This window comes from Vanessa tameamea, chromosome 10, assembly GCF_037043105.1.
Source record: "Vanessa tameamea isolate UH-Manoa-2023 chromosome 10, ilVanTame1 primary haplotype, whole genome shotgun sequence".
Classification (NCBI taxonomy): Eukaryota; Metazoa; Arthropoda; class Insecta; order Lepidoptera; family Nymphalidae; genus Vanessa; species Vanessa tameamea.
This window is the reverse complement of record NC_087318.1, coordinates 8,305,303-8,320,326: the sequence shown is the minus strand read 5'-3', so window position 1 is coordinate 8,320,326 and position 15,024 is coordinate 8,305,303. Positions and strand designations below refer to the sequence as shown.

The 15,024-nt window shown below is 33.9% G+C and overlaps 1 protein-coding gene across 3 annotated transcripts in view; it reads right to left on the bottom strand.

Moving 5' to 3' along the window:
- The window catches only part of LOC113403869 (pyrokinin-1 receptor-like), a 48,550-nt gene extending 34,325 nt beyond the window's left edge, over positions 1-14,225 (bottom strand). For 2 of the 3 annotated variants that reach the window (XM_026644496.2, XM_064216151.1), the window contains exon 1: positions 14,056-14,219. Coding sequence is in view for 1 of the 3 variants with exons in the window: in XM_064216151.1 (XP_064072221.1) it covers positions 14,056-14,065 (10 nt within the window). In the remaining 2 variants the exon portion in view is untranslated. Of the gene's footprint in view, positions 1-14,055 lie in introns of all 3 variants that reach the window. The other variant, XM_064216150.1, reaches the window with a different exon arrangement.
- Between the last annotated feature and the right edge of the window lie 799 nt (positions 14,226-15,024).

Here is a 15,024-nt window from a genome sequence, read left to right as displayed (position 1 = left end):
TCTTTTATTTTTTTTATGATATCGGTAGGCGGACAACCGAATGGGCCACCTGAAGGTAAGTGGTCACCACCGCTCATAGACAATGGCGCTGTAAGAAATATTAACCATTGCTCACATCACCAATGCGCCATCAACCTTGTTACTAGGGAATTAGGGAATTGGGAACTAGGATGTTATGTCCCTTGTGCCTGTAGACTGTACACTGGTTAACTCACCCGTCCAACCGGAACACGACAATACTGAGTACTGCTGTTTGGCGGTAGAATATCTGATGAGTGGGTGGTACCTACCCAGACGGGCTTGCACCTACCACCAAGTCTTATATCTGGCTATCTTATATATAGTGGGCTAAGGCAGGCTTACAGTCGCCGTCTTAAATTTATGGCCCCATAAAAAGTTTTTAGCTTAGGAAATAGGGGTAAGATTGACTTGAGATAGTGAAGTAAACTGTAATGTAAAGCGTTAAATTTTGTTAAAAAAATTATGCATGTCTAAACCAGTTGTATCGATGAAGGATTTATTTATTATATGGTTAACTTTGCCTTTTTTCATAAATACATCAGATATTGTTTCTCCTTTTGGAAAGAATTAATCACCAAAAATATTTTCTCATAACAATATACTTTGCAAGCAGATTTAACTTTTGCCTTATTCAGAGCCAAGTTCAAGCATATGTTTGTAGTTGACGTTTTGTTTGAGTTTTTGCTCCGTGTATGCGTGTTATAATCTCATCGGTGTTTATAAATCGCTAATTGAAATCGTTCGTACAACATTTAATTAAAATTTTTAAAATTCTATAGTACCGTTAATTTTTTCATCTTTAATTTTTCGTTCGAGATGTACCTATGATTTGAATGTAATCAATTATTTGTATTTAAAATTTGTTATAGTAAAATATACTAAGTATTTTTTACGTAATTCCTGTAAATTTAAATATGTCGAAATTTTTTAACGAATATTTATGAAATATTAATATCACATTAATACACTTGCCTGTATTTTTAAACAAGGCGTTAATGTTTAAAGGCTTTTATAGATGCTATTTTAATAGGAACTATCTGGTACGATGATGGACCACTTTCCATTAGGTGGTCCATTCGAAAAGTTTGCCTTGTTACTTTAACTAAAAAATAAAATAAACAAGTGAAAATCATTAATCTTAGCTTAAAAGTTAGTGTTATCCAGACTACCACTAACGACAGATATTGTATCGGGAACAATTTGACCTAGCAGAAATCAGTTAATTTAATAAACACGGCCGCATTCTATGGAGTCTATCGATTGCGAAAAATCAACGAGAATTACTATAAATACCGGCAAACGTATAAACAAGGAAAGACTAACAGCTCACGGAACTTGTATATAATGATTTCCTAATTATATACAAGTACGGTAGCTTACCCGAGAGATTCTCGCGCTCAGACACAAAAAATAAAAATTTTATATGGTCGAGCTTTTTGTGTATCGTTATTTTTTCGCTTCAACTTTTTACCTTGTAATATAAACGTCGAGGATTTTTCATAATTAAAGAGACAAAAAGAAACGTCGCTGTCAATTTATATAAGTTATTTAAACTATTTAGAAAAAAAAGTCGAGTTCGTAATAAATTGAACGTGAGAAAACATTCTAAAAATAAAGCTTTCATAGAAATACTCAATAAAGGCTCCAAAATGAAGAACAAGGCCAAAAATTGTGCTTCATTTATATGCGGAACGCAAACTAAGGAACCATAACATATATTGAAAAGTTCTAAAAACAATTCGGTATAACTGTCTTTTAAGGATAACTCACTGTAATAATTTAATCTTTTAAATTTCGAACAAAAAAAATTGCCAGGCTTTTTTAACTACTAGCGTTAGTAATAATATAAGCATAGTTTTAGTATCTTAATTGTTTTCTAAGAAAACAATTTACCTTTACACAATAATTATTTAAATTAATATCTTTGGAGTTATCTTAAAATGAAAACTTTCGCAATATAAATAATTATGGTATTATCGTGGCGGTCAGTCACAGGTTCAGATTCATATTGTTATAGTCAGCGCCCAGCGGTGCGATATAGATATCATAGCGGGCAGGGGCGATTCAGTTTTAAGTAGACACTCTGTGGAATCAGCTTTCGCCGGCGGTTTTTCCGAACCGATACGACTTAGGAACCTTAAAAAAAAAGCGTATTCCTTCCTGAAAGGCCGGCAACGCACCTGCAAGCCCCCCGGTGTTGCCATGTCCATGGGCGGTGGTAGCCACTTTCCATCAGGTGAGCCTCCTGCTCGTTTGCCAGCTCTATTATAAAAAAAAAAAGACGGGGTGACACGTGATAGCGTATAGCGTGACGTCGTTGACTGTATTTTTTATACAATGCCTATTTTTGGTACTGCAATGCGATTCTATAAGATCTTCGTATGTCACTCGTGAAACGTTGATAACTGACTTACAGTGATACGCCATTTTGATCCGAGTATCCTATAAATTTTATAATTATTATACTCAATGCAGCAACACATATCACATTCCGACATTTCGCACTCGTGTTCTGCGGTGAGATTCGAGTTTCTTGTTACAGAATAGCCCTACTGATTTTTGTCATGTGTCAAGATGAAAATAATATATTTCTTTGAAGAACTTAATTTGACATAATAATAAATTAAATATTTATTTAATACTAGCTGTGCCCGCGACTTCGTTCGCGTAGTTGTTGGAAACACTATCATGATTATCGTTTGATTGCTCACGTTGGTTTTTGTTATTATAATCGTCAATAAGATTTAATAATATGTTTTACAGTACTTCAGCGTAGATTATATTTTTAGTTTTATTTTCTTGTGGTAGAAGAACATACTGATTTTGCCCGCAACCCGATCTTGACAACGCGACATATAGTTGGCCGTGTGAAAAGCAGTCTTGACGTAAATCGATTCCTACGTGTTTAAATGTTTGGCCCTGTGATTTATTAATGGTTACGGCAAAAGATAACTTAATGGGAAATTGAATTCTTTTAAAATTAAAAGGTAAATCATTTGGAATCATTGGGATGCGAGGTATAAGCACTGTTTGACCAACTGCCGGACCAGTCAAAACTGTTGCAACGATCACGTTATTGCGAAGGAATTTTACTTGAAGGCGGATCCCGTTACATAAATTTGGTGGTTTAAGATTTCTGAGTAAAATTATCGCAGCACCTATTTTTAACTTCAGGGAATGTGGTGGAAGGCCGCTCGGGTTTAAAGAATTGAGAAACTCTTGTGGGTAATGGACAGCATCTTCTTGATCCATTACATTATCAATAGATGTGTAGGTAGTTATATCGCCTGGAAGTTTGGTTAAAATTAGGTCGTTAATTTCGTCAACGCTACTATTTCTCGCCGCCAATATTGCCCTTTGACACATCTATTGGTAATCTTTATTTTCTATTTCGACGATATTAGGGTAAACTTTTGATATTAAATCCTCTATGCTAGTCACTTTTCTCCTAAATCGCGATCAATTTCAATTTTATTTTCAGAATGAGGTACTTTTCCATCTCCTATTAAAAGTAACTTTGAAGGAAAATTTGTACTTCCTCCCCCCAAATGTGCTCTCATATTCGTAGATAGTTTTAAGGTATGGACAAATTTCCATAACGGTGAACTTTTAAGGCAAGACCTTACAATGTCTGCTCTAGTTCCTCTTAAAATTACCGGTAAAGTTTGTCTAAATAAATTACCAACATCTGTGTTTTTATTGCTTATTGTTATACGGTCAATTATGACAACCCTTTTCTTAAACATAAAAGAAATATTGTACAATAGTGTACGATTGCGAATATTTTTTTTGTTAACAATTCGATGCAGGTGTATCGACATCTGGATGTAAGACAAAAGAAAAAGTCAATTGTAAATAAATAAATCACAAACAAAATTCATACTCTGCCAAAACAAACAAAACGTTCAACAGGAAATGTAATAGTAAATCTGAATGACTTTTTTTATCTTGGATTAGGAGAAAAGTTCATGAATTGTAATACCTGACGGTAGACATGTTTGCTTAAACACTCAATTTTGATTCCAATTTTCTGTCATTATATAGGACCACTATGTACGTATAGGGTTTAAAAAAACATCAAGAAGAAGTGTATTTATCGATAGACCAGATTTACAAATTTGGAGTATATCATATATTTACAAACCTACCTTGGCTGACACCGCCTCCAAAAATAACAATAATTTTAACTATAATATATCGTAATAACTTTGCTGACTTTTAAATAGGCTAAATATTTTTAATTTCATTTTACATAGTATAAATCTAAAAAATATTGTGATCATTGTTTGTTATTCATAGGTTTGTGTTAAGTTAGATTTAAAGTGGGTAGGTACATACTTATGTCCTTGCGTGGAAACACAGAACGTACCTACATATTGGTAAGTAGAATAAGTTACTTGATTATTAAGTTGTAGAATAATAAGCAATTATTTTTTACTTTTTAGAGCATATTACTTTTTTTCTCTTTTGAAGTCGGTTTTTTTTTTGTCAAAATTTTTGTTTCTAAAAGATTCGGCCGAGTATCGCTAACGTGCTCCTTAGAATTGTTCCGTTCCCTTCCGTACCGTTACTTTGTCAAGGATCCTATGCTCAGAACCTTACCAAACTTTCACCATAGTACCCTTGAAGTATATCCTTTATAATAAAAAAAGAATCATTAAAATTGGTTGGCACAATTTTGAGTTATTCACCTATTTATCGCGCACATACATAATGCACATTTAAGACTTATATCGTTTTCATAGGGATACCATCATCGTAACAGGATAAAATTAAAATGGGGCCCCACGGGAAGCACTACCTTTCAAACAAAAAAAAATTATCAAAATCCAGTGAAAAGTTATGAGGTAACAAACATATAAAAAAAAATACAGACGAATTGATAACCTCCTCCTTTTTGAAGTCGGTTGAAAACAAATAATATTAACTTAAACGTAATAAGATAAACAAACCGAACAATAAGAAGTTTAGATTGTTTCTCCTTTGGTGTTATTATTTCATAAGGTGATTATAGTACAACCGTGTTGAATATGCTTGAACGTAATAGAAATTACTTGAAATATTGAACTATTAATTTATTTGTGTAGTCATTTTAAACGATATTCACCTATTTGCTTATTTGCATAATTTATTTTCTCAGTGATGATTAATCTGCATCGGTGAAAGTATCGCTCGCCATTTTGAACTTTTTTACGTGTGTAATGTAATTTTTATACCTTATTTATACCGTGAAACGTTTGAATTGTTTACTTGCAAAGTACGAAGGAATGTTCATTGAAATTTTATCTTATATCGTAAGTTAAAACTACAGCAGATTATGATTTAAATATAATCGATTTTAAACGATAAAAAATAATGAGCAAATAAGCTGATAACAAAACCTAATTTTGATAAATAATTTAACTATTAAGAATGTTAATTTTTTTAAGTCGTATGTGCATTGCTACTTCGCAGAACTACACCGCGGGTGAGAGTGGCGAGCGCGGCGGCGGGGCTGACCCGCCTCCCCCTCAGCCGCCGCCGCGCCCCGCCTGCTAGCACACTCTTAACAAATAGACATATACCGTCTTATTACAAAAAACTAAATAAACCTTGGTTTAAACCTGGACTATCTAGTCCAGGTTTATCTGAAAAACCATGGTCTAAATTCATTCGTATTACAAAACTTAGTAAAACCATAGATTTCTTAGTACTGCCATTTGAACCATTCTTTAAATATCCACCACAGATTAATTCATATATCGTTCGTTCATTTTGATATCATTCTATAATAACGTTCCGTATGCTTAGAAAATAAAACGATTCAATGTTTTGCTAATGATTAAATTACGTTTACAAGTGATGAAAGTAATTGAAACTGTTATTTTGTATAGATGTATATATAATTTATTACGCCGCTTGTAGTTTTATGTTTTAGCACATTATTTAATGTATCTTAACTTATAATATACGTGTAACGAAACGCAAGTCTCGTTCGTAAGAAGTTTCGCGCGTAATTTGAAACCGGAGTAACAAGGGTTGAATTTTGCTAATTTCGTCTTGCACTCGTACACTACTTTAAAGTCATTTCGTGATGAGTCAGGAAAAAAGGAAACGTTCTGAGAATTGGAGTACTGAAGAAAAAGTAAGTACTTAAACATAAATTACTTCAAACTTGAAATCAAAACTCGATGACTTCCATGTCCTCGATATCCACTAAATCAACCATGTCCATGTCCATTTTTTTTACGTTAAAACAGTACAACACAACAAAAAAGAAAATAAAATTATCAACTGATTGTAACTTTTAAACTTATAACAGAAACTTTGACAGATACGCTTTAAACCATCGTAAAACCTGAGTCACAGAGGTTTAAAGTTAGTCCACAGTATAATCTAAGGTTTATCGCTAAACCCGTTTTTATAATAACGTTTTTGCTTAGACCCTAGTTTAAACCATGGTTTTTAGTTAAACCGCTTTTTGTAATGAGACTGATAGTGTCACGGACTTTTTTTTTATTATTAAAAGAGGAATATATCTTTCATACACATTTTTTGAGTAACTTAAAACGTTTATGCTGCGCACGCATCGAAAGTCCATAAATGTGAATAATTTTCCCCGTTTTTGCAACATTTCTCACTGTCGCTGCGCTCCTATTGGTCGCAGCGTAATGTTATATAGCCTAAAGCCTTCCTCTATAAATGGACTATTCAACAGAAAAAGAATTTTTCAAATCGGACCAGTAGTTCCTGAGATTAGCGCGTTTAAACAAACAAACAAACAAACAAACAAACTCTTCCGCTTTATATATTAGTATAGAAAAGTACGGAACTGAATAACAATACGTCATATTAAGTGTTTCAATCAGTTACACATTACATAAACATAAAAAAAACGATACGAATGAAGAAATAATATTCATTATAATAGTACTAAATTGAGGATATTTCTTAGAAATGTATGTATAATTAGTTCTACCTCGATTTGTAGCACAAAAGAAAATAAACAACCTTTTGATATTCCACTGCTGGGCTAATGCCTCCTCTTCTTTTGAGGAGAATATTTGTGGTTTATTACACTACACTATCCTCTGTTTCACACTCTTGATATTGAATTTTCAACAATATTTAAGCATTTGTCTTTTGTTAAATCATAAGCCTGAACACCAGTTTTCATATTTCTAACGTCAGAAATAACAAATTTCCATGCAAGGTTTCATCTCCCATTAGCCCCCTTTTTATATTTCATTTCTATTAGACCAAGCGCATTTGGTTGTGCATTGTATGAGGGACAGTCATTTTAAATGTAATTAAGTAGATAGTGTACTATTACAAAATACTAAGTGAAAATTCAAATGTTAGCAAATTGCTGTTGTTAGTTTAATGGCAAAGGCATCATACGTTGGGTCTGCGAAAAAACTTGTCATAAAATAAATTAGTAATTGTATCAATTAAATACTTTATTCATAGCAAGCAATTGTTACTTAATTCATATTAAAAAAAAAACGTGAGCAATTTGTTTAAGAATGACTCGACGTAATGTAATATTGTATAAAGATCGCTGACAATAATGACTTATATCTCTGAAAGTAATTACTAATGAAATTAAATACTTTGTGTTACATATGGTATTTGTCAATGATTTTTTTAAATAGTGATGGGTTTTATAACTTTGTTTAATGATTCTCAATCATAAAATGCTTCGTTAAGACGCAATATATAATTATGTATTATACTATTATATGATGTTGTAAATAGTTATTATATTACAATTGAAGATGTCGATTATTACGTAGGAATGTCACACGAGGCCATTTTGGCCTTTTTTAAAAGATGCGAGACAACTGCGTGGCAAAGGTGGACCAACACTGTGATATCCACGTTTGGAGCTTGGTAGTAGGGCTTTGTGCAAGCCTGTCTGGGTTAGGAATATTCTTCCGCCAAACACCAATAGTCAATAATTTATAGTAATGTTGCGTTCTGGTTTGAAGATTGATTGAGTCAGTGTCACTACAGGCGCCAGGATTGGTTTATATTTCTTACTTTCATAAAAGCTACTTTTTTAAAATTTTTGGACCACAGTATATTTAAATTGGCGTGGTAATAGTCGGGTTCGATTCCCGGCCGATTCAATGTAGAAAATGTTCATTAGTTTTATATGTTGTCTTTGGTCTGGGTGTTTGTGATAACGTCGTTACTTCTGATTTTCCATAACACAAGTGCTTTAGCTACTTACATTGGGATCAGAGTATTGTATGTGATGTTGTCCAATATTTATTTTATTTAAAAATTATAGAATAAATAAGGCGTTCGTAAGATTGTCCTATGGCATTGTACCCAAGACGCAAGGTAGTGTCGGTAGTGCGTGATACAAGTTATTCGGCAAGGTGGGTATTAAAATCGCCAAGAATTACGATCTCTGCGGATGGGATCTGCTACAGCACGGACTCTGTAGCCATTTGGACGTGCTCAACCAGTCGGTCGGTTTCGGCATTACTGCTATGGGACCTATAAAGGCACGCGTAGATTCGCGGATGGTCGTCGCAGTCTAAACGCAGCCAGATAATCGATAGGTCCTGCCCTTCAAGGCTGCCAAGGTGACGAGAGCAGTTATCATCTCTACAAAGGAATGTTCCAATTTGTACCCGGGGTAAGAAAGAAAAGTCGTATCGGCAGGAGAGGATATCTGGGTCTCGAAATCGAATTAACTTTAGTGGTTATATAAATATTTAAAAATATATAAAAAAATTTACTAAAGTTAAACTATGAAAACTTAATAGGTTGCTTTTAAGTGTGTTGCGCGTTAGATTAAATCGTTTGTTGTATGTTTTTTTTTTTTAAATTAATATTTATTCAAGTTAACGAAAATAAAAAATCTACTACGCTTCGTTTATGGATACACATGTAACAGAATTTAATTTGGTACATGCACAGTACCACTTACACCGCGCTCAATGTTATAGACAGAAATTAACCACGTGGAAAACGAATGGTGCTTACCTCTGAACTTATGAACTTTATTAGATCCACAAGTCTATCGATTGGACCATCTCGACTTTATTTTTCGGATTTTTCTACAGGACAGAGTATAGCCGGTCCTAGTTCAGATTTATATTAAATATTTTATAAATATATATATATATATATATATACAAAAAATGAATAATTAAACATAATAGGTAAAACTGATTTTAAGGCTCAAAGTAAAAATAAAATCTTAAAAAAAACGCTTATGTCAATAGTTCACAAAAATATGTAATAAATTTTAAACCATTTTTATAACGTACATTGTGGTATTTATTAATAGCGACAATTTCACTCTTTTAATCACAGCGACTAATTTAAAAAGTATTTGAGCGCTTTGTCGAAGTATAATACAGCGCATTGTCAAAATTTATTGTACATCGTACGAAATATTTTTCAACAATTTTATTATAAATTAATTTTTACTAAAATTATCCAGCCAAAATATCGTGTTACGTGTAGCTGCATTGGAAAATGATCATCATTATTCTCAAAATACAAGCGTCATAAGAGAGCTTTGTGTTTTTAGATTTTAAAAATTCTAGATGCATTATGCAATTTTATATACATCCTCATAAACTTCGTAATACTTGCAGTAACTAATTAATAGTGTCTAGCGTAATATACTAATATTTCACCATAACCAGTTTAGTATATTGCCTTTAGCACATTGGAAAAAAATAAATAGAACTACTAAAATCAATCAATAAAACGCCACAGGAGAGGCGCAGACAACACGTCGGCGGAGATTTGTCAGTTTAATACCGTATTTACACATACGTGTTCATGATTCGCGTCGCCATTCAATTAATAGCTTGGCCAGATATTTGTGTTTTCATCGACATTTTTGGATTGACGAGAGTGACCGATTATATATTCGCGTGTATTCTAAGAGACGAGATGGCCCAGTGGTTAGAACGCGTGCGTGTAACAGATAATTTCGGGTTCAAACCCCCCGCAAGCACAACTGAATTTTCATGTGCTTAATTTGTGTTTATAATTCATCTCGTGCTCGGCGGTGAAGGAAATCATCTTGAGGAAACCTGCATGTGTCTAATTTCAACGAAATTATGCAACATGTGTATTCCACTAACCCGCATTGGCGTGGTGGAATATGCTCCATACCTTCTCCTCAAAGGGAAAGGAGGCCTTAGCCCAGCAGTGGGAAATTTACAGGCTGTTAATGTGTATTCTAATTCAACTTGACAAAATTGACAACGTTATCATTGCATTGCATTTGCAAACTCACTATAATTATTATTTCGATTTACAGTTTATTTTACTATTTCTTGCTACATTTTTTATTTTTTTACTGGTTACTTTTGATATACTACTCGAAGTATTAAATACTTTCTGCTTTAATTTTATGATAAGCATGTCTCGGATTCCAAATGACAATGAAATTATGTTATTGTTGATCCAGTAAATTTTGTGATGTTGCATAAAAGTGTAACACGTGTAAATACTTGTTCGTCTCGTGTCCGAAAAACCGCTCTCGACGCGAGCGCCAAGACCGGCGAGGCGCGATGTGTAAATGTGGCTTGCGAAGAAGAAAAAGTGCTTGGCTTTTCTATCTGTAACGCTGTCACGCTAGTAACTCAATCCTAAGCCTATCCTAATTCAAGAAACGATTAAATTTTTTTTCACCCATCTAACAAGGGCCGATAAGGGTCAAGTAATACCACCAAAGCTGAGACCAGCGTCAAACCCTCGAGACCATGCAGTGAATGCTTTCCTAGAGTTCCGGGCTATTGTGACGGCCACCCGTGAGGTCCACTTAGCCAGCTGCAAAAAGATCATGCAGACCTACCGATGCGGTAACGAAAAGCTGCTGAAGGTGGAGCTTGAAGAAGCCGAGGCGGCCATATACAACAACGACACATCCCAAGTTATCAAAGGAAAAATGTCGGGGCGGTACATGGCTGCTTACAGCGCTGCAGACGGATTCATGGGCCTGGTTGAAGATGAGGGGCGAAAAGCCTATGTTCTTCACACCAACAGGAGACCCAGTGGTAGTAGTGGCCAGATGCACGAGAGTAATGCTAGACGACAGGATACTCGCGATGGCAAAGTCCATCTCAGAAGGTCCGGGGGTCGACGCACCTCTCGTGGGTTGGGAACTGCCACAGATATCGTGGATAAACGGGATACCAGGATGCGGAAAGACGACTCACATTGTCAGGAACTTCGATGATGACAAAGAAGTGGTAGTTATCTCCACAATCGAAGCCGCCAAAGACCTGAAAGAACAACTTACACACCGATTTGGCGAAAAAGCTAAATCAAGGGTACGAACTATGGCATCCGTGCTAGTGAACGGGTTCAACGAGACCATACAATGTAACCGTCTTACGGTTGACGAAGCCCTCATGAACCACTTCGGAGCCATAGTAATGACGGCACAGCTGTCCGGAGCTAGCGAGGTGGTCCTCATCGGAAATATCAACCAGTTGCCTTATATCGACAGAGAAAATCTGTTCGAAATGAGGTACTGCCGACGAAGCCTGACAACAAACATCACCCGTGAGTTATTCTGTACGCACCGAAACCCCATGGACGTCGCATACGCCATTAGCGAAGTCTACCGTAACATCTACTCTGCAAGCCCCATCGTCCACTCCCTCAAAATGGAGAGATTCACTGACGCCAACATACCATCCGACCAAACCAAAACCCTATATCTGGCCCATACGCAGGAGGAAAAGAAACTCCTGATGGACCAGGGATACGGAAAAGGTGAAGGGTCAAGCGTCATGACCATCCATGAATCTCAGGGACAGACCTACGGCGACGTTATCATAGTCCAGTCGAAGAATGTGAGGCTCCGTATACACGAAAGTGTTCCTCACGCAGTTGTGGCAATCACTAGACACACTAACACCTGTGTCTATTACACGGACGATGGTAGCGACGCTATCGGCAGATTCATCGGCCGAGCGGCGGGTGTTTCAGAAAAGGCCATCCTAGAGCACAGCCTTAAGAGATCTATACATAAACGCGACATCAGAGTCGCCGAGGCTGTGCTATCTCTGATCGAGCACGGAGCAGGGCCCGCTGGATTGCAGTAATTAGGATTAAAAAATAAAAAAATCACCATATACAGTATTTTTATATATCATATATTATCATATATTATTTATTATGGACTATTTCTATATTATTTTAAATTGAAAAAAACAAATCAGTGTGGGCCACGTCTTCCAAGAAGACGACAAGCTCGAAGTCCAGCGAAGATCTGCTGATGTTCAGTAAAAATATAAAATAACGCCACAATTTATAAAAATAAAATGTTAAAAAAGGCACGGGCAACTGTGAGTCCGTGGATGTTGTAAAGTAAATAAAAAAAAAAAAAAAAAACCCGTGATACCATTTATATTTTCCAATATTCAAATTATAGCTAGTAATACCTATCCTTCGAACTTTCTTACCACGTGATGATCATTTCACATTACGTGGCAAATTTGTCAGCTCATTTATTATAGATTAAAACCATAATGTGTGATTCGTGACAAATGAAAACTTTCTAGACAATTTTATCAATTACAGAGCAGAGAGAATATCAGTATGCTGTAGTACTAACGTACTGACAAATTATATTAATTTGTAGTAGTGTTTTTCCAAAATTAATTTGTTAATAATTATATCGATACAAAGAACGCTTACATTTCTATGGTTGAAATAAATCTCAATTTTTTTGACGTTTGATTTTATACCTAAATATTTATATATACCTAATAGCAACTAGGTTTAAAAATAATTTAATTGAAAACTAAAGTACTCGCGTCGGTCATCACTATAGTAATTTAACTAAGAAACTACACAGGCGATTTCAGTAAGAAAATGTATAAACTTCGCAAGAGTAACTAAGTATAATACTTAGTTAAAATATTTAAAAGTTAATTTTTAAAATTGGTAATTATTGAGTAAAACACATACATACACCCACACACATATATATATGTGTGTGTATGTATATATACATCCAACAGCTTTCTTTTTAGGGCAGTTAAAAATAGAATACCATTGAATAACTATTTGTATCACACGTTTACCCTCAATATTTTCTATGAAGTAAAATATTCAATTCGCACCTTTGAGGCAATATTCAAGATATATTTTTGTTATTTAATCTATTATTATGTGAATCGTACACAGAACAAATATGATATTATTTATCAAGATAAAAGTAAGTTATTTGACACATGGCAAGGGCAATAATAATATTCGCTAATTCATTAATTTTCAAATAGGTAGTTAGTGAGTTGTCATAAAAGGAAAAAAAAACTGTATTCAGGGAGAATTAACTCATTTAAACTTAGACAGCTTATTTTATTTTAAAATGAATTTATTTAATTAAAAAAATGATGTATTAGATAAAGGCGTGCAAAGTCGAGGCTAGAAATTACGAAAAAGATTGTTTTCTCTCAATTAGATTACAGGTACATTGTACATATTATTATCGTGTCGTGAGTTATAAAATATATATTATGAAATTTATTACAACCACAAAGTTTACTACTTTAAAATATATATGTTGGTAAATTACATTGTGTAAAGCGAAAACTAATTATTAACATATTCAATGAATCAATGAAAACTTTTTTAAAATAGGTTCATAAATTCATTATATCATTTTAGTAACTAATTTGATATCATTTCGAATGTAAATATAGTTTATTATTATTTAATAAAATGAATAATATTAAGTATATGTTTTGAAATTATTAAAATATTTTTGCTTAGTGTTTGCTATGTCGATGACTGGAAGCCATATTAATTGTATCAAACACTTATAAAAACAACAACAAATGAAATGAATTAAATTGTTGAAATTCATTCATTACGCAATTTAAATAAAATACCTAAACGTTTTTTTTTTTACTGTTATTATAAACAAAATCCAGGTTTTTAATCAATTTTATATTATGCATTGATTGCCGTATATTATTACTGTGCACAATTAAATTAAAATATTATTGTTATAGAAATAAATATAGTTGCAAAAATTATAATGTTATTCAAACTGCTTACCATGAGCCATTCATGGCATCCAATGAAATCCAATAAATATATAACAATAAACACAATACTTAACTATATATATTAGAAAACTTCTGGACTTTTTATTAATGCGTCTTTAAAACACATCTTACTTCACAAATAGACGAACAGTCGTCCGTTTTCCGTGAAATCGTGGCGCTTACTGACATCGGGAAGTGGCTACTGGTCAGAGAAAATTGTTTTCTTTTATCAATCTCAATATTTCTTACAAAATACGAATATATAAGACTTCTTATTTGTTTAATAAGTATTTTTATTTATGGCTTTAAATTTCAAGTAATATTTAAACTGTTTTTGTCTTAGGTTATGCCCGCGTCACGGGGAGCATTTATTAAGACATACATATTACTGTTTTTACTTTTCTAGCGATCGGATTAAACACGGAAAATTTGGCAAAGATAGTTTCGGGGTTCACCTTTCCTTGGATTATAGTAACGTATAGTAATTTTTTTTTTAAATGATTCCTTAAGCCTTGTACAAAGGAGCGTCTAATTCAAGTCCTAAGCTGTTCTCGTTCTCGAGTAGTTCTCTTGATTGCCTATAGGAATAACAGGATTTTGCACTAGGTATAAATTAAAACTTAGCTGTATTATATAAGCCTGGATGGCCCAATGACTAAAAGTGAATCTTAACCAAACGTCCCGGGCAAGCACCACTGCTCGTCGTTGTCCACTTTTGGGACATAAACACGCTGCTAGTTTCCCTATATTTTTTAACTTTAGTGTTTAAAATATTATAAATTATTAATTAATAAATGAAATCGTGGAGTGTCTACCTAGAGAAGCGAATCGGCGAGTAGGCAGACCATTTGATTGTCGGATGATATTAAAATGGTCAGAACCTTAAGACTGAAAAGTTGAAACGACGAAGATTTAGTTTAGTGAAAATATGATAATCTGATATCATAAAGGCAAAATATAAAATCTAATTAGCTTTTTG